The sequence below is a fragment of the Tetrao urogallus genome, assembly GCF_951394365.1.
Source record: "Tetrao urogallus genome assembly, chromosome: 2".
Lineage (NCBI taxonomy): Eukaryota > Metazoa > Chordata > Aves > Galliformes > Phasianidae > Tetrao > Tetrao urogallus.
This window is the reverse complement of record NC_136814.1, coordinates 27,805,286-27,832,998: the sequence shown is the minus strand read 5'-3', so window position 1 is coordinate 27,832,998 and position 27,713 is coordinate 27,805,286. Positions and strand designations below refer to the sequence as shown.

The window sequence follows — 27,713 nt, the reverse complement described above, 5'->3', positions numbered from 1 at the left end:
GGTTATTTCATATTTAGCTTTAATAAATAGAACCATAGAATTGCTTGAGTTGGAAAGGAGCTTTGAAAGTCATCTGGTCTAACTTCTCTGCAATGAAAGGGACACATACAGCTAGATCACGTTGCTCAAAGCCCAGTCCAACCTGGCCTTGAATGTCTCCAGGGATGAGGGATATCTACTACCTTTCTGGGTAACCTGTTCCAGTTCTTGACTTCTTGTCATAAACTTTTTTTTTTTTTTTTTAAATATCCAATGTAAATCTCTTCTCCTTTAGTTTGAAAACACTTCCTCATGTCCAATCACAGCATACCCAGCTAAACAATCTGTCCCATTCTTTCTTATAGCCTCCCTTTAGATATTGAAAGGCTGCTCTCAGGTCTCCCTGGAGCCGCCTTCTCTCCAGGCAGAAAAGCCTCACAACTCCCACCTTGGCTTTGTAGGGGAGATATTCCCTCCCTTGGATCATTTTTGTGGCCCTCCTCTAAAAGCACTTCAAAAATTATCCCAATGCAAATTGTAGATTTTTCTTGGTGCATTCTGGAGAGGATTTGGCCAAACAGGATTTCATGCCAAACAAGAAGTATAGTTGCTTGTAATCACCACAAGTAATATGGATAAGGGGAACACTTCACACTGCTTTGTATTTACAGAAATGAATTTATGTATACATATATGAACTGGATATATAATGATTAGCTCATTAGAACTAGTCTCAAAAAATAGCCAAAAGGGTATGGGAACCTCTCCTGACTAAAATGAGATCCAGGTCACCTGTCCTGGAGATTAATTGTGAAGCTCATCACTAGGTGTAATCCATATTAATGCCATATGCAATTTAACCGTAGTGTCATTAACAGTAAATCTAACATACCTGACATAGTAATACCTTTCAGCTGTTTGAAATCTAGGTCACCAATTTGATGTTCCCAAGGGAGAACAAAAAAGGCTATAGCTTGTTTTCTATATGAAACAATAACAAAACAATGGGTCAGTGTTTTCACTGTTTGTTTTAAGCTTTGGTGTTGTTTTGGTTTTTTGGTTTTTTTTTTTTTTTTTTCTAAAATTGTCCAGAAAGAGCCACTGCTGAACTAATCAAGAGTGAAGAGCTAGCAAGGCCCTAAGTATTGAAATACATTCATCCCATCTCTTGGAAGAGCACTGAGTGGTAACAAATGCTTCTCAGAAAACTTGGGTCCTCAGTTTGTGAACTATGAAGGAGCTCCATTCAGCTAATTATTTGTTTTTTTAATCAAATTGGCTAATTATTTGTTTTTTTAATCAAATTAGCTAATTATTTGTTTTTTTAATCAAATTAGCTAATTATTTGTTAATTATCAGCCAATTGTCAGTTGGGCTTAGGTGTATAGCAAATAAAAAAATATCCTCTCTCCTGAAATCAAGTGATAAATTAGTGAAGACAGGGAATGGAGGAGGTAAGGAGCATGGTGAGGAGGAGGTTCTGATTCCCAGAAGACCAAGTGTACATAGCAGAAGCAGGGTCCTCCAGCTTCTGTAAATTACTCTTAGCAAGGAAGGATAAGTTCCTCAATCCCATTCAACCTTATGCTTGGTGGTCTTTCCTGGAGGAAGTCCAGCTGAGGTGGCTCTGACCCGCAGACTCTAGCCAGCCTTTGGCTGCCAGCAACACACTGATCTGGGTGCCCAGCAGGTTGCAGACAGCTGTAGCCCATGAGCTGCAGCCAAAGCTGCCTTGCTCTCATCTGTATTCATGACTTCTAACCAATGCTAACCATTAGCCAACACTCAGCATATCGCAGACAGTTACATTTCAATCATTTGAATCTGTGTAGTCATTTTGGATCTGTTTGTGTAGCAACCCAACCAAATAGCAAGCTGAGGCTCTCTGGCAGCTGTTGAAAGCATTTGTACTAACGACTCCCAGACAGACCACATTTTCATGTGCCTACTGAGCTTTGCACTGGCCTTGCAACCCAGCTGTAAAGATCCACAATCCCATTGAGCTTTCTTTGACAGAAATCTGTCATCTTATATCCTCTATTAACAAGAAGACAGTCTTCTAGGGACAGCAGCTTATCTGGACAGAATCAGTACTATACTGAGTGTTTTCTGTGTGTCTTCTCCAGATATCACAATACAATCTGGCACAATGCAATGAAGTATCCTGGAAGATGAAATTGTTCTTCTATTCAAATTTCGCATTATATCCAGAGCAGTATTTGAATGGAAGAGAGAATGGTTGGTCTTTTGTTTCTCAAAATCAAATGAGAAAGGTACTTCTTGAGGTGATGGTGGTTTTTGTTGGTTTCTTTTGTTTCTTTGGTTTTAATTTGTTTCTGTTTTATGGCACAGTTTCTGCTTTGATATAGTTGCTACTGATTCTGTTGTTGCTGTATATTTGGTCTCCAGTGAAATATTAAGACAGACAGGAGGTGCACTTTGGCCTTCTTGCAGATGAGGACTTCTGCCATCATCTCCACAAACACACGCCTGTGCATTTCCACACTCCCCTACAATGCCCTCCCAGTTAACAAGAGATTTTTCCTCAAAGTCAGGTTTGACAGGCTCAGAGGCAGAAGCTCTGAAACAAGAAGAGTAATTCAAAAATCGCTTTTGTTCCAGTTTTGATTGTCAGGGTATGAATTTCAGAAGAAGTTCTTTGCTTCCTTATGGAGATTAGGATAAAGGCTTAGTCTCTCAGGCTCTGAGGCAAAGATTTAGGGAGTTTTCCTGAAGTGACCAGTGCCAAATTCTATCACAGGATACTCAAATAGAGAAATCTATTACACTAGTGAGGTATAATGTGTTCTTACATGACCATGTCTCCTGTTCACGCTGTGATCTGTGCAGTGGTCCCTTTCTGGAGATCCCACTTCATCTAGGCCAGCCTTTGTGTATGACACCTATTCCAGCAGTGACCAGCATGCATCTGTATGCTGCAATGACATCTGGATCATGTCAGCCCACTGACTGCCATTTTATATCAGATACGTGGGCCTAGTTATTTGAAGTTTCACATCTCTGAGTCATGTTCAAAGGAAGCAAGATTAACACATCCTCTCTCTGGATTTGTTTCATCCTCATTACCATAGGGTAAAAAGTAGATGTTTCACAGCATGCAGCCTTGCCTATGTCTTATCAAATTCTACATTTCATACCAGTGTACCAATAACATTGGCAAAGACAGCCAACAACCTTGAAACAACAGAGTCTATTTTTTAAATCTGTGCAGACAAGTATCTTGTGATTAACAGCTTGTTATTAAAATATTTCTGAATTGTTAATTGCTGAGAAGAGGATAGGAGTATTAGCACTTTAAAAATAAATTAGTTCCATTGAAAGAAACCTGAGATGTATCATGAGAGGCATCCATTCAATTTATCATTGCTTGACAAATATTATTGGCAAACATGGCAGTATAACATTGTTAGAATTGTCTGGCACATTCCCTTGGAGCTCTGTCTTTCTATAGCCAAACTTTTATTTGGAAAATTTCAGCCAAAGTGATTCTGCTGTTTGTAAGAGAAAAAGAAGGGGGGAAAAAAAAATGTTCCTTTTTCTTATATTAAGAAAACAAAACCAGAGAGAGCAAGCATAAGACACTTCATGAAATGTTTTTGTGGTGTTTGTGCTTTGAAGTTCAACCTAGATAATTTGCAAGTGGTGGGACACTCTCTTGGATGTGCCTTGTGTTATTCTTCAAGAACATTACAGAGACCTGCTCTAGCCAAAAGCCTGCAGAAAACATGCACCACAAAGACCTCATTAAATTTGTTAGTAAAAATTAATGGAGATTATGCATTCTTCATCTCCTCACAGCTCCTGCATGTGTTTTCAGTACACATGTATCACCCTTGTAACAGAGCAACTGAACTGCCTACAGTTAAGAGCTGTGGGTTTCCCCTGCCCATGGTAGCTTGATACTACAATAGCACTGGAGCTGAGGGCTTACCTCTCTTGTGTGCTCTACATGGACAACTACCAGGAACCATGGAAGGAGTGGGAAAAAAAAAGGATATGGCAGTAGAAAAAGAGATTAGACTAAAACCAAGAATGTGATAAAACTCTAGGTAATAAAAATTAGATGCATTCTTGGGGTTTGTGAGACTAAGAGGTTTCAAGCAATAAAGATGAGGAGTACTGAAACGCACTTGCTTGGAAAGACTAAATGAGTCTTTCCTAATCTTTGGTGGCATTATCAGTGATGATGGGTTTTTTTTCCCCCCCTCTCCCCCCCCCGTATAGTAAATGAATATATAGATGCTATAACTATGAAATAAACCAAAGAGTTTAGCAAAGCAGATACTAATAACAAAAAGAGAATAGATAGAAAGCTTACCTGCATCCTGGGCTTGCTGCAAAACTCCAGAGGAGGGATCTCCAGATGAGATCCTTTCCCCCTGATAGTCAGCTCTTAAATGGGTCTAAGAGAGGTGGAGCCAGGCTCCACCCCTTCCGGCAGTACAGGTGAATTGCCTTCACCTGTGCTCCTCTGGCTGACTCATTGCTTGCCCCAGGTGATCAATCAGAGGTTCAGGCCATGATTCAGCAGTTCTCATACATTCTCCCATCAAAATTGCCCACACAAATGTGGAAAAAAAGTTTTTTTTTAAATCAGTGTTACAAAGGCTGACCATTCAGTAAATTCCACGTGTAATGTGAATCTTGTGGGCAAGTGTGCAGGAAGTCTCTACTCCTAAGGTTAAATGTACTTTTGCACAAATCCTCATCTGCTGCAGGTCTTGTCCTTCCCTGCAGATTGTCTGATGCCTGTTTCTGTACTGGCACGGCCAGGGGCTGACTCCTATTTTACTGATCTGCACAGCATCAAGAATCAAACTGTGATGACCAACCCTGCAATCTGACAAGTAATTAATGGAGCACTCCTCTTGTGTTTGCAGACTGAAGTTCATGGATTGTAAATCCAGAATGCACTTTCTCCTAGTGGAGGGTGTGGAATATCACTGTTTCTGTGTTCAGGCTCCTTTTATGACTGAGTTTAACATCTGATGCAGCTGACTGATCCTCCTAAAATCCAAGCCAGCCAACAAAAGAATCAGTTTGTCAGCATAACCAGGAACAGTACAAAACAGTTGCTGCCTATGTCTCCCTGCAAAACAAAAATTCTCACTTTTTATAGCATGTGTTGGAAGAATTGGGTGAATAAGTGCCCTAACATAGGAGTCTCTGCTGCAGTCACATGAAACCCCTCACCTTGAGTTAAGTTCTTTTGAAGCACCGAACTCCACCAGCTGGGATGAGATGTAGATTATCAGTTAATTTTCCTAAAATAGGAGGCTTTTGGTCTCTTTTTCATCTAATTAGTATTTCATTAAAAGAAAAAAAAAAAAAAAAGAAATTCCATCATTACCAAACAGGAAAATCTGTGTATAACTAACCATAAAGTTAAAGAGCAAAACATAGACATGTGTGCTTGTGTTTACATAAACATGTATGCATGAATACAAATGCAAAAACATGCTGTTATATCTATATCTCTCTATATATTTATATCTGTGGCATTTGCCATCTGTTAGCAGTGTAATACTGGAAATAAGCATCTGGCACTGTTTCATATAGTAGGGCCTTTTGACAGCTGATGCTAGGGAATGCTGTACCTTTGGGGATTACCAAATAATTAATTAGGAGTAGGTAAACATACTGCAGAACACAAAATTCCTATACTGAAAGCAAGAATGTCAAGGTACTCTTAGATTTATTTTTCATCTGGCGTACAGCCTAACATCAGATTTAATGCTTTTTGGCGGGATGCCCTGACTGTGTTTAGGGCAATTTTTGTTAAAAGCGAACCATAAAATATGTTAATAATGTTACTTGTTAATTTTGCATCTACATTATTATTACAACTCCACAATTGCCCAGGTAGTTAACTGTAAACACTGAAAACAGTGCAGAGAGAATCATTGAGTTTATTTCTCTGGAAATAAACTGCAAGAAGATGTGTGCTGCATGAACCATATGGTATGCTATGTGTTACCCATGGGTTAATGGTTACAGAGTGCTGGAAACAGATGTGACATTTGAGCTATTCAAAGGCTAAAACGTTTTCTTCCTTATCAGATGGAATTATTCATTGGCTTCCAGGTTCAAAAGTGTTTAAATCACTGCTGCATTTACTGCACTTATTCAGATACCTCCAAGGGCTCTTTTTGGTCATATGTCTTTGCAACCCTTTGCTGGGTGTAGTGTGTGAATGAAACAAGCTGTCTCTTGGAACACTATTTCCTTCTGTTTCCAGAGCAAATCAATCTTATACTGTAGGATTTGAACAGCTTTAGCTAAGGGAATGGTACAACCTTTCAATCTTACATCATGTAAAGCCAAGATACTTTTCATTGCTTTGTTGTTATGCATTGATTTTTGAATGAATTAATCAAAATTGTAGCCAGGAATTGGGTGGAGATTGGAAACATAGATCATCTTCCCCAAAGGGAGAAGCATATCAGTTGCTGTCCTGTAGAGCTGGCAGTCAGAAAAGACATTTGAAACAAGGAATACAGTCCAAGTCATGAAATTTGTAAGGAGGACACAAATAATATGGTCTGCTTTGCTACAATTCCATATGTACACAGACAGACACATACACACACATAGATTTCATGCTCAAATTGACCATTTGGTTCCTAACAAATGCCATGTCTTGTGCACTCCATCTCATCATGTTTCAGAAATTTCCGTTTTGTCATCTTTTTTACTAGGATAATATTTTCACTATGATACAGGAAGCTCAGCTTCTCAACCAGGTATGGAAAACATGTATTGCGCTCAGAAAATGAGTATGTGTATATATATATAATTTTACTAGCCACTGATGTGTAGTTGCCCTCAGAAATGGAGCAAGAAATATCTCTACCATGCAACAGCAATATAGAGAAATAATCCAGAGATGCTGAATGAGATGCACCTGTGGAAACAGAGGCAAATATACCGGCAGAAAGAGCTTGATAAGAATGTGAGGGGGAGGAACTTGGGGGTCACAGTCCTGCACTAGCAATTAGGGCATGGTTACAGGATGTAATCAAAAAGCATTGTTTTTGGCAGTGCTGAAACACTCAGAGTTGTACAGGGGAAGCTGCAGGCTAACTTGAGAGGACTTGATGGCTGTGAGAGCAGGGCCGTGGCTGGTTGCACATGGACACTATTACCCTATCAGGTGCTTCAGCACTGGTGCCATCACGCCAGGTTGGTTCCAACCTTCTCCCAGGGCTGTTCACTTGCTGATTTGTTGTGTGGCTCCCTGCCTCATGTACAACTTCTTTGGTCGTGTTTGTCCCAAATGTTGTGAGTACCAAAGGCAACAATTGTTGGGCATTCATTTCATTTTGCTCACAATGTGCAAATATGCTGATGTGGATCAAGCCTCATCCATTAAAACTAAATGAATTGAAATCATGATTAACAGTAATAAATACAGCTGTTAGATTGTGCACTTTATTACCTGGGTTCTTTGGCAGCTATCCATTATTTTAAAGCAGCATCTGTTGACATATTCTAATCCTATGTGAGAAAGTGAAATAGATGCTTTGCTTTTTAATAAAGAGTGTAAGATACTGCTTTTGAAAATTCATGACTGCATATGCTACTAATCCTGATGATGAACTCAACAGCTAAATTAAAAACAACCCAAACATCATGCCCAAAGGGAAGCAGCATCATGATAAACTGTAGTTGAACCGCACCACAGCGTAATAAGGAAAAGAAAAATCAATACATGAACCTCTTTAAGAGTCTTCAGTGCAACATAAATGTAAATGTCGTTAATAGGAAGCTGCCATCTGGACAGTTGGATAATGTAGATTCTGGCAATAGAGGTGCTATTCCTCTTGGAAAGCACAAGAAAATCAGACTTTGAAAGATGTTGCAAACAAAGTTTTACTGAATCTCTTTTGAATATATTAAAGTTGGCTATGAGAAAAAGCTCGCAAAGCCATCAAAAAGGTTTCCTCTTCTTCGTGTTTTGGATCAGGGCAGAGATCACTGTTCTCTATATTAGTGATATAAATGTGTACAAATGTGACCACAGGAAAAAAAAAAAAAAAAGGTGAGATGCCTTTTTAAAAGATCTTTTCTCTAAAAAGGAGATTGTATTCCAAAAGAGTCTGTATTATGGGATTCCTACTTTATATATGTAACACCCTGAAGTCAAAGATAGTTTACAGGAGAGAGAAAGCAAACATATTTTTAAGACCTTTTTTTAAATGATCACCGCTCCTTGTTTAGGTTTCATAGAAGACCGCAGAACAGCAAATAAATGAAAAGCAGGTACTTTTCCCCAAGAATATTTTTACTGTACATTTTGTAGCAAAAAAAAAAAAAAAAAGAAAAAGAAAAAGAAAAAAGGAAAAAATATTCCGATCACAGGGATGTCATTTCTAAAACTCCAAGTAGGAAACATGACAAATACAAGATCAAGTACACAGCCATGTCACAATATATCTCTGCACCTTTAAAAAAAATATACATAGAGTTTTTTTCATGTGTTATTTGCTCTGTGCCCTGACCCTTTCCCCACATCTTTTACAAAATCATAGGAACTATGTGCAATTTCAGAATGGTTCCCAGCAGCTGATCATTGGCAGCCAACAAATTAATAAACGAGGACAGTTGCAGTAGCCACCAGAATGCTGGAAATCACAGTCTAGTCACCGAGGACAATAAAGTCACCGACGGCAATGGACCATGTGCATTTCCAAAACCACAGAAATGCTCCCCAACAAGGAATCTGAGAATCAGTTTACAAGCACTGAAGAGCTTATGTTCTTAGTTAACAAATAGGTTAGGGTGAGGGACAGGGGCGCTTGGGTACGTAGGAAAGGCTGTTTGTGTGCAGGGGACACGTGGGAGACTCCTTGTCCTGACACTCAAATTTAACTCTTTTTATGTGGCTAATTGGGAACATATCCAATCCCCTGAAACACACAAAAACTTACATTTCATGTGATGCTAGTGGTACAGTCAAGCTGTGTCATGGAGACTGTAGAAGGAGCTTTTGTCACATTAGGGTGGAAAACTATGTTCTCTTTGTCAGTTGAGTAGAGAGTGACAGCGTGACCTTTGCCAGAAGCAACTGGCATTCATAATGTAGACTGTTCATGGGAGACACTTTGGTTTTCCCTTTCTTTTTCCTTTACTATGAAGTCTTGATAACAACTTTTTGCATCTTTGTTAGCAAAACCCCCAGAGATACCAATAGTTGCTGCAATCTGCCTTAAGCCCTGACAAGCAGAGAATATGAAGAAGATAGAAGAGGAGGACTTTTTAAAAACTTATCAGGCCCTGGATTTTAATTTTTCTAGGACATGAAGTGGTAGTATCAGAGGTGGGTTATACAGAACTTCAGAAATTTGACCTTTTTACGGATCCTCCTTTCCATCCAGGGGATTTACTGGGAGACTGAAAACTAAACAAAAAATGGAAAACATGGAAACAGACTTTCTGCTGGGAAAGAAAAAACAGAAACCATCAAAACAAAACAGCCCAGAAGCACTCACAAGGCAAAACAAAACAAAAAATCAGCAAATCCCAAACCAAAAGCCCACTCGACAGGTATTGTTATTTTCCCAGATGTCACAGTTAACGCTACAAGATAAACAATTTGCTTTAATCTGTCCCTGCAGATGCCCTGCCTGTGCATCTGAGAAAGTCATTCGCAATAATAACCAGATGCATCCTAGCACCAGTCTTACATCCACAGAAGTGCATTTCTGTGGATAAAAGAGTTGCCCTTATATAAAAAAAGAAAACCTTTAAAGTTAAATTTATGCTCTTAAACCCCTTTTCATCCTCTGTTTAATCTTGTTTGACAGTTCACCAAGAATTTGAAAAACTTTTGGAAAGCAATGATAAATACAACAGTAAATTTCTTGAAACATTCACACGTTTCAGCTGGGGACCAACAGGAACGGTACCATATGTGCCTATTCACATTGCAAGACCTTCTTTCTCTTTCAGCATCCCAATTACTTATTTATTTACCTATCCGTTTTGCCAGTACAACTGAAAACATTTCCTCCCCTCTCTTTCCAAATGCAGCAGCAGCATGCTACTGCAGCAAACCACAATATATAACACATGAGTGGAGAAGATGGGGGGAGACTTTGATATTTACACTGTGCTTTCCATTACCCACTCTGAACTCCCATAAGTCCCTTTTGCCCCTGTTAGGTCATTGTCATCGTACTGTAAAAGCATGCCATTCACCGAGAGGCTCCTCTTTGTCCAAATGTTCGTTATCTTTTTTGGGTAGGTACAACACTGAGATGTAGCAAAGTCCCCCATGTCAAAAGAATGGCTACGTTTAGTTTTGCCCTCCAGAGGTAACATGAGGAGGCTGCGAAATTTGGACTCCGGCTGGCCCAGCAGTGGTTCTTTGTCTGAATGGCGGGCCGCCGTGGAAGTTCTGGAGTCTGTCGTCTCCTCCTTTTTCTGACATTTCAGTTCCAGGGAGGCAAAAGCTCCCATTAGACGGTCAATGTTGTGTTTTGACCTCGAGGGGGGCCTCCACTTACTGGACAATGTGCCCTGTTCACTTTGGAGGCTATAGTTATCACAGTCACGGCTATTCATAGAGCTGGAAGAAGAGGAGATGCTGCTTCGCACAGACCCAGAGTTAAACTCCATAAGTTCGTTTCTCACCACCACTTTGGGGTTGACTTGGGGCAGGACTCCATTTTGAACCGGTTGTGCTCCATTTGTCTGTGAGTAGACGTTGCTGACGTTGGACATCTTCCCTTGGGAGTTGTTGCAGACCTTGTAGCGGACCATCAGTATTACAATGAACACCAACAGAGTTGCCACAATGATGCCCCCAATGATCAGAATCATGGTCCCACCCAGGAAATGGCTGTGCATCGACTGGCACTGAGGGTAGTCTTCTTTGGTGAAGAATTGGGCGCACCCTACAATATTGGTGGCAGTAAGAGTAGTGGCGGTGTCATCCCACATTGCCAGAACACAGAGGTCATAGCCTGTTCCAGAAACAAGGTTGTTTACGACAAATGCTTTGTTTGTAGCAGGAATCATCCTTTAAGAAGAAAAAAAAAAAAAAAAAAAAAAGATAAAAGAAAAAATATGTTACTGAGGAAAATGAGGAAACAAGAGAACAGTCATGGGAACAGTGTGTGAGCTGGCAGGAAGGACTCAGAGCCATAAAATTCAAACAAGCATTCAAACTTCCTGGTTCTTGTGGGTCCAACAACCCAGTATTCAGGAATACAGAAGTTTTGAAGGCCAACTCTCAAATGTACAACAAAGGGAGTAAGGAAAACCAAAGCAAAGCAGTCTGCTCCTTTTCTCTCCTTTCTTGTACTGATCTTAAATACATTTAAACCTGAACAAACAATTCAGAATAAAAGTACATGCCTACCAAGAGCAGTTCTTTCTGAGTGTGCAAATGACCATTGCATTTCCTAAGTCTGAACCTGGCAGTCGTGACAGCGCTTCATGGGTGCCTGAACGTGTACTATATAACTCTGGTAGGTTGCTTACCTTGTGAAGACAAGAGGCTACATTTAGTTTTAGCGTTCCTTGAGAATGCAGGGCAGGCAGCCTCTCCTGCTTCGGAGAAAAAGAAATATTGGCATTCTCAGTGGCTGAGAATAAAACCAGAGGTGCCCCTTGCCTTTTTTTTCTCTTTACTGCCACATAATTACAGGCTCGAGGGAGAGAAAATAGCTGAAATTAGAAACAGTCCATTCTGACTTAGAGATGCAGATCTTTAGCACAGGCAACAATGTGCAACACAGAGCAAGCTGGCATGAGTGTAACTGGGATGGTAAAGCATGGCCATAGGAAAAAGGCATACTCCTGGGAGTGCCAGGATTTCCTAGCCTCAAACAACCTTCACAGACAGCATACATTACAACACTCCAGGGACCTCTCAGTGCAGTGGGAGGGAACAGACCTGCACAGAGAAGCAGCATCAGGGCACTACAAAGGTGAATATCTGATCATCTCTGCATCTGTGCATTCCTGCACTTAGACTTACTTAGACTGCACTTAAAATCACACCTGCCTGGCCACAGGCAACGTTCTATTTCAATTTTAAAAAGCAAACACAGAAACAAACAAAAAAATTCTGCAGGTAAAAGTAATATCGATGAGAAAAACTTGGAGGATAAACCTGGCAGATTTACTCAATGTTATATTTGAGATCGCTGACACATTTATCATCATAATAGAGATGTTCTGCTCAAACACGGATGAACTATTCAGTATGAGATGAGAGGACATAAAGCAGCCCTCTTGGAAACTGCTGGGAACTATAGCTAAAATGACTACTAATAGCCACAGTGGCTGGTCTCGAGTCATTTCTAATTGTCCTCCTCTCTGTGTGGCTCTGACAACAACACACAGCTGGCACAACAGCATGGGGGCCACGCCTGCACACTGCTGAATTGTTCAAGGAACAGTTTTGTACCATCTTCATAACTAAAATCCACAGACCACAGCACTTATTGTTCCTGTGTGTTACTCTATTTCTCCCTTCTACCTTCAGTTATTATTATAGTTCACCATAGTATTATCAGGCCTGGGAATAAGTGTAACAGTAGGACACCTATTTCATCTATTTCTATCTGACACATATTCTCACATTTTCCAGATGATCTGCAAGTGGAGACATACTGAAAATCTTCATGGAACGTCTGCTGCTGCTGATTAAAATGCCTCTGCATTTATTGTCAATGCAGACCCTGCAACCAGCTCTTTTCTTCATCTCTCCCAGGTCCCACAAACTCAGAAACTCTCCTACAGGGGGATGTCATCTATCTCACACTTCGCTCTGCTCCATTCTTATTTGTCTTCCATAGATTTCATAGTCCCAATCCTGCTAAGGGAATGTCATATACACAAACCAAGGATGATACACAGAATAAAAGAATCAAGCTTCAATTACAAGATCTTCAAGCTCATGAGCAGTTTCACCAGTTGCTTCATCTCTCCTGTATTAGTGTGCTATAGTCCACTTTCCACTCTGTCAGCTACATGCTTACAAAAAATCTGCAGGGCATAAGGCCTTCAGAAATTGTTTCATTACGAAAGATCACTGCAAAGAAAAATAGCACTGTTAGCAGAAAGAATAGACAGCCCTGTAAAACTGAGTCTCAGTCTTGGATCATAACTCACAAGAAACAGAGTTATAGCACCATCTGCTAGAGTGCTTCCTTTTGCTTTACACTGATTAAACACAGAGAGATCTTTTTATTCTCTCTGAGCAAACAGCAAACAACTGAGTTTACATAGCATATACACTTGCACATATCTTACACGAATAGAAGTATAGTATTTCAGCTTAACACTCCATGCTAATTTATACAGAATGAACACTAGTAACCTTAATCATTTACAACTTGTTTTCTTCATATCTGATTACATGCAAGTTTTCAAGGAAATGTAGCTACTTGGAACATTTCAAAGGGTGGCAGCGGGTGATAGTGGCCATGATGGAGCCAGTCCATGTGAAAAAAGAGCAACAGTGAGGCCAAAACCAGGCCTAAAACATGGATAGGTTAGTTGCCTTGAAACTTGTCATAAAAGCTCATCTTAGTCTTTGAAAGAAATGGAGTCATTTCTAAGCTCAGTCAGTCCTGGGAGCTACGGCTGTGATAATATTGCTACTAATAATAGCTTTATAAAAGAACATAGTTGTAATCCCAGTTATGGAAAAAGCAGTCAACTCTCCATGTACATCTAAAATGAAGATTTCTGGATGTTTCTGTAAATAAACTTTAAATGTTCTTGTAAAATGTTCAAATCAACATTATTGCATGAGAACAGCTGAGCATAGGAGTAGGCACCAAATTTAAGTCTACTAAGAGTTAAGTAATTAATCTCAGTTTTCAAGCTTGTAGGGAAGGTCTCATGTTCATGAAGCTGCCAAATTGAGAAAGTATTTCGATATTCCTTGTGTGCCTTACCTAGGCATTCTCAGTCAGCTTGCCTACTAGACAGCTTTGACAGATGACATGTCTTAATGTTCCCCACACCTCAAATGCACAGGGACACATTTTCACCCTGGGATACCAATGACCATTCGATTGTCCAAGGCAGACAAGATGTCACTTCAGTATAGGCTTTGCTGCATGACAAGGGTATTCTCTTTGTGGCTGCTATACACATCCAGCACTGTTAGTCACGGATCATCATGCCCAGCAGTTGGGACTCAATAGTCAGGAGCGGCCACAAAAACAAAAGGGCTCTTTAAATCTGTGGGCCAGGCAGAGCTGCTGAAAGGCTTTGCTCAGTCAACTCAGGGCAACTAAACACAGAAAGATGGTTTCAGGTATTCTATTGCCTGGGTCTCCAGAGGACATTTTAAAAAAACAGCTTTATATCTTGAGGCAATGAGCTTGATATTGTCCACCACCTTTGCGGGACAGTGCAATCTTGCAGAGCTACTTCTTATCACAGAGTGGGAGTAAAGATCTAACTTTGATATTAGCCTTTCTTTAGGGAAGAAAAAAAAAATAACTGCTGAGTAACTGCAAGAGAAAATCTACTAGAAAAACACCTGCTTAATTTTAAACTAATCCTAAGTTTTGATAGGTGTACAGTTTAAGAAGCCCAAGAATACCGAGGCCTGGGAAAGCAGTGTCCTCAACTATGTTAACAGAATATGCGTAGGCTGATAAGAGTTCCCAGGAAAGGATCTAAAACCAACAAGCTTTGGATAGAGAATCCACTTAACAAAAGGCATTTAAAATCTAAGTGAAAGAAGAAGAAATTTGGGAATATTTTCAAATTTTTATTTTCTCCTTATGAAATTTCACTGTTTATAAGACAATAATTTCAGTTTTTCTCCTCCAGTTTACTTTCTCTGTGGTGGGAACAGCAGGTAAATGTGTTCCACATTAGCACTTGAATTTGTTATCTGTCTTTTAAGGTAGATTCTGAATCATACCAGTGAAGATTAAAAATCCTCTTGTAAGAAATTGGTTCCAATCTCTCAGAAAACCTTGCCTGTAAGGAATGAAACAAGCAAGGAGGTCTTACAGTTGACCTTCGTAAGGAACAAAAAGCCCTATTCTCTCACCTTTTGCCACAGTATTGTCACTTATTGGAAGAGGAGGGGAGATATGGCCAGCACTGGGGCATGGCATTTGTGTGAAATAGACTATCAACAGATACATGCACCCATGTGTTATGAAGAGTTAGGAAGGTTAGAGGAATGTTTTTGAACCTTTTACAAATTCATGGAGACTTCATGTCTTGCTCTCTGAAAGCACAAAATTGAGACCACGACAAAAAAAAGCATAGTGTTACCACTTTCTTTGCGTTCAATCCTATTTTATACCTTTGCTAAAAAGTCCTTATTGCGTCCTTAAAAGAAATTTATAATTACTCTCTGTACTGTGTGGTGTTATTAAGAAAATCCAAAAATAAATGACTTAGAAATGCAGGAGAAAAAGAGTTGCTGCAAACTTCATACATAATCCCAGATCTGAGCGAGCACTGAAGCTTGCAGGCAGTGAACTGGTCTGAGAATTTAAGAGATCTGCATTTTATGCTCTACTTTATCACTTACATTGATATCAGGCTCTACTTTATCAGAAACTTTCAGTTCCTGAGAAACCATTTTGCTGTACTGTAAATCTCTTCATTTATAAAATGGGGATAATGCCAGCAATCTACTTTCAAAAGAAGCCTATAGTGTATGGGAGGAAATTAGCAGATATTATGATTACACTGTAATACACAAATGGATTCTTTTCTTCTTTGTAGCACTGGGGATTAGCAGTGAACTGCTGGTTAATACTGTGGCTATGCAAAACAGAGAAAGTAGAGAAAAGATAGATTAGGCTAATTGGCTAGGCAATTCCATTCCTTTTCTCCATCCATGAAAGGTGTGATACCATCTAGTTTTAGCCTGAAACTGCTTTAGTCACAGACCTTGCAGAGAGACATCAAGGTAGCTCCTTTGAAGAGGCATTTGCAACTCCCAAGACTCAGTTTTATGCTGACCTGCTAGACTACACTGCTTTTCTTGAAGTCCTATTTTTGTATTGTCCTGGGCTTTTCATTATCTACACTGCAATACAATTAATCCTTTTTGTTTTAACTGAATAGTAGGCATTTGAAACGGAATGTCATGTGAATTTGCTTAGAAACGTATTTGCTGTGCCTTTGCTGCTTGACACAACCTCTTCCTGCATGATTTTACCTCTGCAAGTCATGCCATGCTGATATGAAATGTGTCCCAGGACAGATACCTTAGGAATGGTTCATGTTTCTGCTGGCACATTCTATTTGCCTTCAGAGTAGCTCCAGAAAGTGGAGTGTGCACACATGGAGTGTGCATCGAGTGCACCCTCAGTAAATTCGCAGATGACACCAAATTGGCTGGAAGCGTGGATCTGCCTGGGGGTAGCGAGGCCCTACAGAGGGACCTGGACAGGCTGGAGAGCTGGGCTGAAGCCAATGGGATGAGTTTCAACAAGGCCAAATGCCGGGTCCTGCACTTCGGCTACAACAACTCCAGGCGACGCTACAGGCTTGGGGCGGTGTGGCTGGAGGACTGCGTAGAGGAAATGGACCTGGGGGTATTGATTGATGCTCGGCTGAACATGAGCCGACAGTGTGCCCAGGTGGCCAAGAAGGCCAATGGCATCCTGGCTTGCATCAGAAACAGCGTTGCAAGCAGAAGCAGAGAGGTGATTGTTCCCCTATATTCAGCACTAGTGAGGCTGCACCTCGAGTACTGTGTCCAGTTTTGGGCCCCTCACTGCAAGAAAGACATTGAGGCCCTGGAAAGTGTTCAAAGGAGGGCAACAAAGCTGGTGAGGGGTCTGGAACACAGGCCATATGAGGAGAGGCTGAAGGAGCTGGGAATGTTCAGCCTGGAGAAGAGAAGGCTCAGGGGAGACCTCACTGCTCTCTATAACTTCCTGAAGGGAGGTTGTAGTGAGCTGGGGGTCGGCCTCTTCTCTCGTGTCATTAGTGATAGGACCAGAGGGAATGGCTTCAAGCTACGCCAGGGGAAATTCAGGCTGGACATGAGGAAGTATTACTTTTCAGAAAGGGTCGTCGGGCACTGGAATGGACTGCCCAGGGAGGTGGTGGAGTCGCCGAGCCTGGGGGTGTTCAAGGAAAGGCTGGATGTTGTGTTGAGGGACATGGTTTAGTGGGAGCTATTGGGAATAGGTGAACGGTTGGACTGGGTGATCTTTTAGGTCTTTTCCAACCTTGGTGATTCTACGATTCTATGATTCTATGAAAGCTGCACATTCAGAATGATTTTTGGAATATTTTAACTCCCAAGCAATGCTGTAAAAATCATTCCAGCAATCATATAAAGACTCTGTCAGCATACATGAGGAATGTTTCTATGAACTCATTAATTTGCCAAGATAAATGTGACCCCATACACTAATTACGAAGTAACTACAGTGTTTAACATTGTCACCATGCTCTGTAAGCAAGTAATGAAGAAGAAAGTAGGCAGAGGGAGAAAGGTGGTAAGGTGAAATAGCTTGGGTCCTGTAAAATCTTTCCCTAGTTAACTTTTTGTACTTAAAGTTCCTTGAACATAGAGTTGAATTTCATAATAAGTGCAAAATGCTGCTTTGATTACTCTAAGAACAATAAATTGATCCAGAAAAGGTTAATATTGGAATCTGACTAATTTTCATTAGCGAAGATCTTTCAGCAAAACAAAAACAATCAGAAAAATAGTAAGGTGAATTAGGAGAGGGGAAAGAGGTCAAATAGTGGGCAGATATTGAGAGGAAGACCTGAAGGATCTAAATAGCAGTGAAATTTCACATGTGATTGATTACCTGGAAGAGGGAGCAATTAGTTGACTAATATGGATTGCACAATTGGCACTGTTTTGTGATTTTCTTGAAAGTTTGATATGTATACTGTTGCCATTTTTGCTGTGCTTTTTTTCCACCTGAAAGCCCCAACTTCTGGCGTTATGGAATGAATAAAGGGCCTGAAATCTTATTAAAAATTAATTAAGTTAACATTGAAAATTGATTTATAAGCTTTATAGATGCAAAACTAAAACTTTTTAAAAACAGCCTTTCCTCCTAAAGCCTGAAGAACCAGGAAGCAAATACAGAGATCCAGTCACATTACAGTGTGAAATGTCACAGTCATTTGGTACCTGAATCAAGGTTTTTGAGTCTAAGAATTTGAGAAAGACCAAGGCCTACTGTGACTTGCATCTAGAAAAAAAAAAAGACAGTTGCATCTGCTTTCTCCTGGTGTCTTGGGAAAACGATAGTTGTTAGTGTTAGGGATGTAATTTCTCTGTCAGGCATGTCAACAGAAGAAAATGTCAGATAATTCTAGAAGATAGCCACATGCATTCAGTAAACACTAGCTCAACCCAGCATGAAAAAAAATTCCTGCATTTTTTATTTCATTAACTTTTGGGGGGAGGGTTATGATATGCATTCTTAATTTTTCTTTCAGGTGGAGCATGTATTATTAAACACAAATCTCTACCTGCTTTTATGAATCTTGTCTCCTCATCACTTGTGCATCCAGCTGCCCATCAGAGATGGGCAGAGATGCCAAATGATACATGTGTATACATCATTTCATTATTATTTCCTAATTTCATTATGCTTTTTTCTGCTCATTTGGAAAAGTGAGAAAGTGAGGACAGAGCCAAAAGCATTAGATAAGTCTGTCATGTCATGGTGAGCCAGGGAGATACCAATAATGAATATACTCCCGGTGCTACAGAGAGCAAAGTGAGAGGGGGGAAAAAAGAAAGAAGAAAAATGAACGAACAAACAAACAACACACACACACACAAATTAAACTTCTAGCTCAGAGAATATAAAGTTCTCGTGAGATCTGAAATGTTGCTGAACATTGTCTACTGAGGATGTAGACATCATTTAACAGGTGACAGGGAAACTTACTGCACAAGGCTCAGAAGGGAGTGCTGTGGTACAAGGTATTCTGCTCCCCTCCCCTAGCCATTACTTTAGGAGAAAATGTTCCTCTCATTATTATTCCCAGACAGCTTCTTCCATATAATAGGGATCTACAAGCAGGAAGATTTCATGAGAGTGAATAAAGACCACACATCATGGTTTACAGTGCCTCACAGGGAGAGGAAAGGCAGTGCTGAGCTCTGCTGTCTGGTAACAGCATCAAGGTACAAGGGAACAACAGCAAGGAGCTATGTCAGGGAGAGTCAGGTGGGGGTTAGGGAAAGGGTCTGCTCCAAAGAGCAGTGGACGTGGAACAGGCTGCCCAGGGCAGGAGGCACAGCCTTGAGCTGTCAGAGTTCAGGAAGCGTTTGGACACTGCTCTCAAATACAGGGTTTGAATGTTGGGTGGTGCTGTGTGAAGCCAGGGGTTGGACTTGATTACCCTTATAGGTTCCTTCTGTGATTCTACAGAATCACCCTATTATGCCCTGAACCAATGAGGTCACTGAGTTCAATCCTCTAGGTTCAAGTTAGTGTACTGTAAAAACCTTGTTGCTTAACGTTTCATAATGGAACAAAATGAGACTTTTAAACTTCTTGTTCTATACTATTCATTGCTTTCATATAGATGTGACAAGAGCAGACATTTAGTGCCCTTCATTTCTAAGAAACTAAAGACATACCCCAGGAACATTTGAGAGCACAAAAGATAAATCCAGACACACCCAAGTTACTCAGTTGCAGATAAAGCACCTTCCACCTCACTATGTCCGGGATATTAACTGCCTCGGAAAAAAAAATCCTCACACTAATTCAAATCCAACTAAAACATATTTAAGCTCATTAGCAGAGTAATTGAAAGCCTGCACAGTATTTCTGTTGGTAAATGTGAAGCTGAAGTATTTATGGAAACAAAGTATAGCCATAAATTCACTCTTTATCACGTTAATACAGAGCTATCATAATTCACAGCAATGTTTCAAAAAGCCAGACTTTAAATTAGAGATTAATAAATATATATATAAAGTCACCAGGCTGCTCTACTGATAGTCACAACACCATTGCAACTAATGAGAAGAGGTAAGAGTTATCCATGGAAGGTGCCTTCAAGCAGAGTGTGGACCTGGGATAGTCTCTTCCCAGATTTTTGTCAACAAATGACCCATCCACTTGGCTGAGGTCTCATGCTTATTCCCTCTGACTCAAACAACTTAGAAATCTATAATACAGAACTGGATAGTTATACCAGAAAAGGTCATCTTACCATATTAGGAGAAGTTCACAGAATAGAAACACCACTTTAAATAATGAGTACATTTAGAAACTCATAGGAAATTCATTTACTAAAGGGATTTTGCTGTTTTCCTGTCAGCACACTGCCATGTGATTCAGGCATATGCTGCCCTTTCTTGTGAGTTACACCTAAGTCTTCCTTCTTATTTTCAGGCAATGAAATCAGTGCAAATTATAATAATTTTATGGACAGCTGCCCATCCCCTTTGTCTGTAAGAGTTCATGTGAGCTGAGGTGAAGGGTAGGAGAGCAATTTTCAGTGACTTCTTTCTTGCTTACTATGCAGAGAACTTATGCTGGGCTGCAACTCATGTGTCCTGCAGACTCTGTGCCCTAAAGCACAAGCAAATTTTATTTCTGTAAGGTTATGCAGGAATGGCAAAAATGCCATATACTGCTCAAAGTCATGCTCTTGTGTTCTTTGTAACTGACTGATCAAAGCAAACACCAACATGCTGTTTCAGGCTATTCTGTCACAAAATCCATGCTCTAGCCAGAGAAATGTGGTGCCAGCTCATAGCCAATTCTAACCATTCCAGTCAACTGAAAGAGTCTCAAAGTGTGAATTGGAGGTCTCACTACCCATAGTAAGTCTATAAACAGACTGTTGTTTTATATTAAAAATTTGTTTTGACATCTGTTTGAGATACAGTTTAATCATATATCATTTCAGTTTTCCCATAAAATTCCCTGCTAACATTCCTGTGACTATACTTGTAGTTAAACTCAAGAGACTGGAAATGGTCACCTTCCAGAATCTCAAGTCTCACTGGAAAAAAAAAAAAAAAAAAAAGATAGTTTAATTGCCAATTGAAAGGATGAGAGAACTACATTTGTTTATTAGCAAATCTATAATTCTAATCTATATTTATCTATATTTTATATCTATATTAATCTATATTCTAATCTATAATTAGTTAAATCTACTCACAAAGATACAGTCAGAGTATATCTGTATTTGGAGAAGTACACAGACACAGTTTTGAAACATGACAAGAGTTATTTGAAGAGATTTTAATAATCACAGGCTGCTTGAAAAGCAAGGAGAGAATGCAGGAAAACTGAAGACTGAGGATCCAAGTATCTAATCTCTCAGCAAACAATGGAAATATATTTTTTCAATATCAACAGTAGAATTGCTTGGTTTCTGTACATTTAAAAAAAGGAAAAAAAAAAAAAACCTTAATGAAAAACAATAGAGGAAAGTTTGAGCAACAAACTTTTTATATCAGCCATCAAGATTTTAGTTACTGCATTAGAGGAAAGCCTTTTGTGATGAAATTCTCTATGAAAGATGCGAGAATGGATAAGGTAAAAAGAACCAAGACAAGTCAGAATGACTTTTGCAAAAAAGGAGAACAAAGAGTACAAAAGTCACTGATGGTCAAAAGTATTGTCTCCTATGTAAATATATATATATATAACATATTAAAAAATAAAAAGAAAAGCATAGATACATAATGAAAATATTCCTGAAGCAGAGGTTTGATATTGTGCCAGTTTCTGGGTATTGCATATAAAGCAAAGGTAAAGGAAGGCTAGAAGACATGGAGATATTGAGTTAAGGAATTTTCCACAAGAGACAAGAATACCGTTGCATCCTTTGAGTTTGTGATGCCAAAATTAGATAAAAGCATTTCTCTGCAAGAAGAGATATGCTGCTTTTTTCAAGACTGAGCCTGAGCCAAAAGCGAACTGTGTGAAGAGTGGCAAATACATTACTGAAATGGGAAGTAAAATCCATCAAGTCAGAAATCAAGTTTTCATTTGGAATGATTCCAGTAGAAAGAAAAGGAGAAGTCAGTGATAGGTTCCAATAGTAGCAGTGTATTCTCCCCTTGAAATAAACTTCTCTCTTTAAGGGTCATAGGTAAGTAAGTGTCATGGATTTTTAATACATGAACAGAATGTACTAAAAAGTAGTCCGGTAGTGTTGCTTCCATGTTACAAAGAGGCACAGAACAGAAGGAAAGCAACATGGGTCATCTGATAGGGTAATGGCATGACTCAAAACTGAATGACGGCAGTCCGAAATCCCAGGTCGTGGTTGCCAGTTGTGAATCCATCACAAAGAGGTAAGCATGAGCAGTTATCCAGTTATTACTGGATTACCTTCTTCCAGATATTAGCCATATACTTCTGCAGATATATATTTGACCCTCCTCATGTTACTTCTCCTTCACAGGAAGTACACAGAGAGTTTGGAAGTACTCGGAAAGGAACTAAATCCTAATATTAAGCAAGGTGATCTATTAAAAGAGAAGTTTACAAACTGAAGACTGGTCAAATGTGATATCTCCCCTTTATTACAGAGTAAAACAACTAATCTGTGGAGGGTTTGATGGTGTAAAATTAAGAAAAAACTAGAATTTCTTATCATGGTTCAAGTTCTCTAACTGTCTAAAGTTTTACAGGAACCCTAAGATTTAGTCATTTACAGCTTTAGTTGTGCAGTTTTGATGAATATGGTTTTAGGATCAACTGGACTGAGACAGCAAACAGCTGCTCGACAAGTAAATAAACTTTTACAAGAAAACTAACTAGAAAAAATGCTAAGTTTGCCATTAGTCTGTTTATATGGCTATATACAGATCTGCTATCATTATTACTCATTTCCAGTGACTGATTATTAGTCATCATATCTGAAGGTTTTTGCAGTCACAGATATTTCATTATCCACTACTAGAATTAAAGTCAAAGGAGCTTCTATACACTGCAGGTCTCCTTTTGAAGTCAGTACTGATATGAGAAAAGAGCTTTTGAATAATTTCACTGAAAAAAATAAGTTTGAATACATCAGAATCAAATGTGCAATAACTCCACATATTGTTGTATTTGAAATGAAATTATGGATTTTTTTTTTTGTTTTTAATCTTTCCTTGAAAAACTTCCACAGCAGTGAGTAATGAAGGAAGAGACTGGCAGATTTCTCTGCTCTGTAGATTTTCAGTTGCAAAACTTGAAAAAAAGTCTTCTTCACTCTGTAAAATCCAAAGAGGTTCTCTGAGGTCTGTTGCTGTCAAATCTGCAAAACTCCTTCTGTAAACTACAGATAGTGTAAGTAAGTAGGATGTACAAAAAATGACCCTGAGAGCTTAAAAAAAAAGAAGAGAGAGAGAGCATTAAGCAGCAGCAAAACCTCAGTGTGACCCCTCCAGAACTATTCACAGAATGGAGGGTAAAATACTCTAAGAAAATGATTACATAGAAATGTAAGATTTACAGCTTCTTGGAAAGCACATCCAGCATTGTGTTTTAGGGTATACTACTTCCATGCACACACTTGTCGTGTTATCAGTATGTGCATTTGACTCATCATTTCTAATAGCTCATGTAATCTTTCAGAGTAAAATTGAACATGTCCTTCTTTAACAGCTACCATTGCTGAGAGGGTTCATTACCTCTGCAGTCAAGAGGGAATGACCTTCTGTTGCCCTTACTAAAGCATTTTCTGTTTGTTTGCTTTTTTTTCTCAACAAACAATCACCCCAGAAGTATCAGAGTGCAGCTCAGAATGTGTGAACAGGGAAATAAAGTAGACAGGAAATTCATTCTCTTGTGAAGGCCTGTCAAGCTGTGCTTCACATTGCAGATCTGATTTTGGCTTCCCTGCATTGGGATGGGGTGGAAGAAATCTTCAGCTTGCCTCTGCACCACTTAATATGCAGTTCCCTGGCTCTTAGTTATCTATATCATTTTTGAGCCCTCTTTCTAGATCACATCCAGATAGTGCTTTCTGCATAGTGTGCGAAGGTGGGATAGGCACTGACCTCAGCTTGTGGTAGGAATTCAGCAAGGCACAGTATAAGCCTTTTTTGCTTTGTGAGGGAACTAGGGCTAAACTAAACTTGAGCAGAGCCTGTCACTGTGACCAATGAGATGTCCTGTCCTTCTTTCTTGCTGGGAAACTCTTGCAGCTCTGGAGTGTAGTGATTTACTTTTGGCAATGTTTGATTTCCTTTCTTATTTCTCTACCTCACCTAAATTCCAGAAGTATGACAAGTCCCCAGTGGAAGAAGTGAAGCTATAAACCTTCTGGACTCTGGCTACACAAGAGGGGAAGATGTGGCCTGTTTCCATGTGCCTATAAAACAAATATCCATGCTTCCCCCAGGAAGTGTGGCAAAAGAAGTAAAATGAAAATGGTCTCCTTTAAGACTGCTTGTTGTTCCAGCAGTCTCTGGAGACAGCTCAAACAGAACATATGCCTGTTTTGTTCCTGATGCTGTTCCGGTAGATCACACAGGTGTGAAAATCTTTTGTCCAACCACTACAAAACTTTTCTATCCATTTTAGAATTCAGGATTATTTTCATATGAGAGATCTATGGTGCAGTCCTTTCCTGGACACGCACACGTTATCTTTGCAGGTGTGTATTTGCGCTATGCCCCCACTCAGTGAGAAAGTTTATCCTAGACCTGATCTGGGAAACGCTGTCTCTACTATGGCACAGCCACAGATTTGGTGTTTGGAAAGTGCTGTAAAGAAGATAGCTGTGGCACTGCAATAAGCCTGCAAGCCACTGTCTTTTATATAACCTGAAGAAGTTACTATCTAATGTGTCTCATGGGCAGATTAAAATTAATTTATCACAGTCAACGGAAACCACAGAGAAAGACAAATGATTCCCCACAATGCATGTATTTCTCTTTTTCACGTTAGCCTGAGTATAAGCAACAAGACAAACATAGAGTCTGGTCCTAAATTCCTGGTAGCTATGCACCTAATGAAGGTATAATTCTGACTCACAGTGATTAAATTTTAGTGAAATATTAAAAGATGCTTAATTGTTTTTAGTGCCTCAGCAGTATAAAAGAATTTATTCTGTCATGAATAAACTTCACAACTGCATTTCAGAAAATTAGTTCCTTTCTAATGACCACACTGGCAACTTTTTGCATCACCATGGAAAAGGAGAATGGATGAAAGTGTTCTTGTAACTACCAGTACAGTTCCCTTCTCCATAATGTGAATACACGGTGGCCTGCCACAAGTTTCACTTAGGTCTTGTTTTCCCTTGTGCTCTCTGGGTTTGCCTGTAGATACTGGCCAATTTATTCTTTTAAGTGTCCCAGAACATTCATACTTGTGAATCCACTGTTATTTGTGGATTGATTTTTTTTTTTTTTTAATCTCTTTTTTCAACCTTGCTATGGAGTGAATCATCCTGCCCTCCCTCTGGCACGAAGACAATCGTGCTTGCTGCTCCCAAGCATATGGTGTAGCCTAAAAAAGGGTTATCTTGTAGGAGTATATCTGTATGGATCCCTTATTACATAGTCCCCTGGGGAAGAATTAGGAGGTTCTTTTTTTTGTCTCCTCAAACTGCTCTAGTTTTTTGGTTGTTTTTTTTTTTTTGCCTACTGCTTTCCAACATGCTCATGATTCCTCGAGAGATGAAAGCTCACTCTCATTACAGCTGGCCTTTTGTGTATTGCTCAGCAAACTTGGATCCATTCTACTGCCAGAAGCTAGTTGTATAAGCTGCAGAAGAAACCTACACAAGTTTTTCTTCTTTCTGAGTTCATTGTTATAGATTTATCTAGATTCTTTCTCCATAAGAATTAAATCCAGATTCTGGAGTATTTGGTGAAATTATGCTACAATTTTTTGCCTCTGAAGGGAGCAGCCTGCAATCACCTGAGAAGAGAGATTTTCAGCATTACAAATTCCTACGATGCTCTCAGTTTGAAAGAGTTGGTAGCATGATCTTTTATCCCATCTTCTCAGGATTGAAAGGTTTCTCCCCCTTAAGAACTTATAAACATCTTCAGAGAGAAGATGTTTTTTCACATGAAGAAAGCAAAGGATCAATATTTCACAGGAATTCACTACAGTTTTAAGCACATAATTTTAGGTCTTCCAAATATTTTAACCACTATTCAAAAGTGACTAGCCAGAAGAGTCTGCAGAATAGTCTAGAAGTCTGTAGAATAGTCTGTAATGGAAAAGCTCTGTAAAAATCAAGAGAGAGCTATCCTGAATTGAGGTAACTCCTGCCTCTGTTCTTGTATATGAGACAATCCTAGACATGTAGGTTCAACTCCTAGGATGCTTCTATGCACTGACTGAAATAGATTTCAGGCTTGATAATTTTCAGGCTTTTCAGGATAGAACAATTGATATTGCATTTGCCCACATGAAAGCTTACTCAAGCATAACCAAAGTGGATCTAGCTATCAAACCTGACTGAAATGCAGATCTCTTACCTAAGTGGAAATTACAAGCTTGGTGGTAGCTGGAGTCAGAAATGCATCATTTTCAGGGTGGACAGAGGAAAAGTTTAGCACGTTTGCAGTGTGACTCAGAGAAGGGCGAATCAAAAGTAAGTAGGACAGCACGGCCATAAAAGTTGAAACAGAAGAGTACTGAGACAAGTCACAGAAGCAGCAACATGCAATGCTTGACCGCTTTCTTCAGTGCATATCAACAGAAGTGTTTTACAGGTGTGCTTCTACTCACTATACCTGACCAGACCTATACCACTGGGCTGAGTCTATTATTGTTTCTTAAGAGAACTCTTGATGCTGCAGTCTGTCAACTGCAGCCCTGCTAACATTCCAGTACTTGAGACCTTGATGTTGACGTGTCAGTAACACAAGCGGAAGCAGCAAAGAGAGAGACACTGAGGAATGACTCGAGTAACCTCTAACCATTGCAACAATACACCAAAACAGACAGATCTAGTCCACGTTCCTTTCACAAATGACTTACAGTGCAGAAGGCGAACTGAAAGGCAGAGAAATGTGTGTGCAGTGCTCAGAAGTTCTTTAGATGTATTTGTCCAAGGGACAGTTAGCTAAGAGCATCACTAGATTCACACAAGGAAGAATGAGACATTTTCATATTTTCCGTCTCGACTACAGCCCAAAGCAAAGGATCATAATTGCTTTTTCTCAGTTTACTCAGAAGTACAAATATTCCATGCAAGCTGGCTCTAATAGAGACAAAATCTATTGTAAGTATTACAGAAGAAGAGACTAGGAGAGGTTAATGGATCATAACCTAATTGCCTGGCCAGTGAATAAATGATATATAGAGAGACTGATTCTGACATTTACATTCTACACCTGTGGATCTGTTAAGGTTTGGTAGGATCATTCCTATCAAAGTCCTCAACCAGAGTCCCTGAAATGATCAGGGCCTGTTTTCATTAGCCTTACTTTCAGGATTGTAAGGAGAGGTCTTGTATTTGTAGACATTCACTGACTGAAAGCTTGACATCCTTCTACCACGTCATTTAAATACAGTCTGCTTAGTTCTCAAGGAAGGAGAGACCATGTGATATCTATTTTTTGATAAGGCCTAAGAAAATCCATTCAGCATATGACTGCTATCACATAACTGTCAGTTAAAGTAATGAGTATTCACACTCACAAAAGTTAAAGCAATTGAAATTTGTTATAGCATTAATATACATGGAGACACTGAGATTTACTCAACCTGCTAACTTTACCAGAAGACTTTGATTAACAGCTTGACTGCTTTTACATTCTTACTTTTATACGTGGCTGGGTCACAAATGCTAAG

General features: G+C 39.5%; 1 protein-coding gene across 1 annotated transcript in view; it reads right to left on the bottom strand.

Annotated features, from left to right (window-relative positions):
• Positions 1-10,104: 10,104 nt before the first annotated feature.
• The window catches only part of LRFN2 (leucine rich repeat and fibronectin type III domain containing 2), a gene marked incomplete at both ends in the record, with an annotated part of 38,015 nt that continues 20,406 nt past the window's right edge, over positions 10,105-27,713 (bottom strand). Inside the window, one exon of the mRNA XM_079550087.1 lies at positions 10,105-11,023. Within this exon, the coding sequence (XP_079406213.1) occupies positions 10,105-11,023 (919 nt within the window). The remainder of the gene's footprint in view (positions 11,024-27,713) is intronic.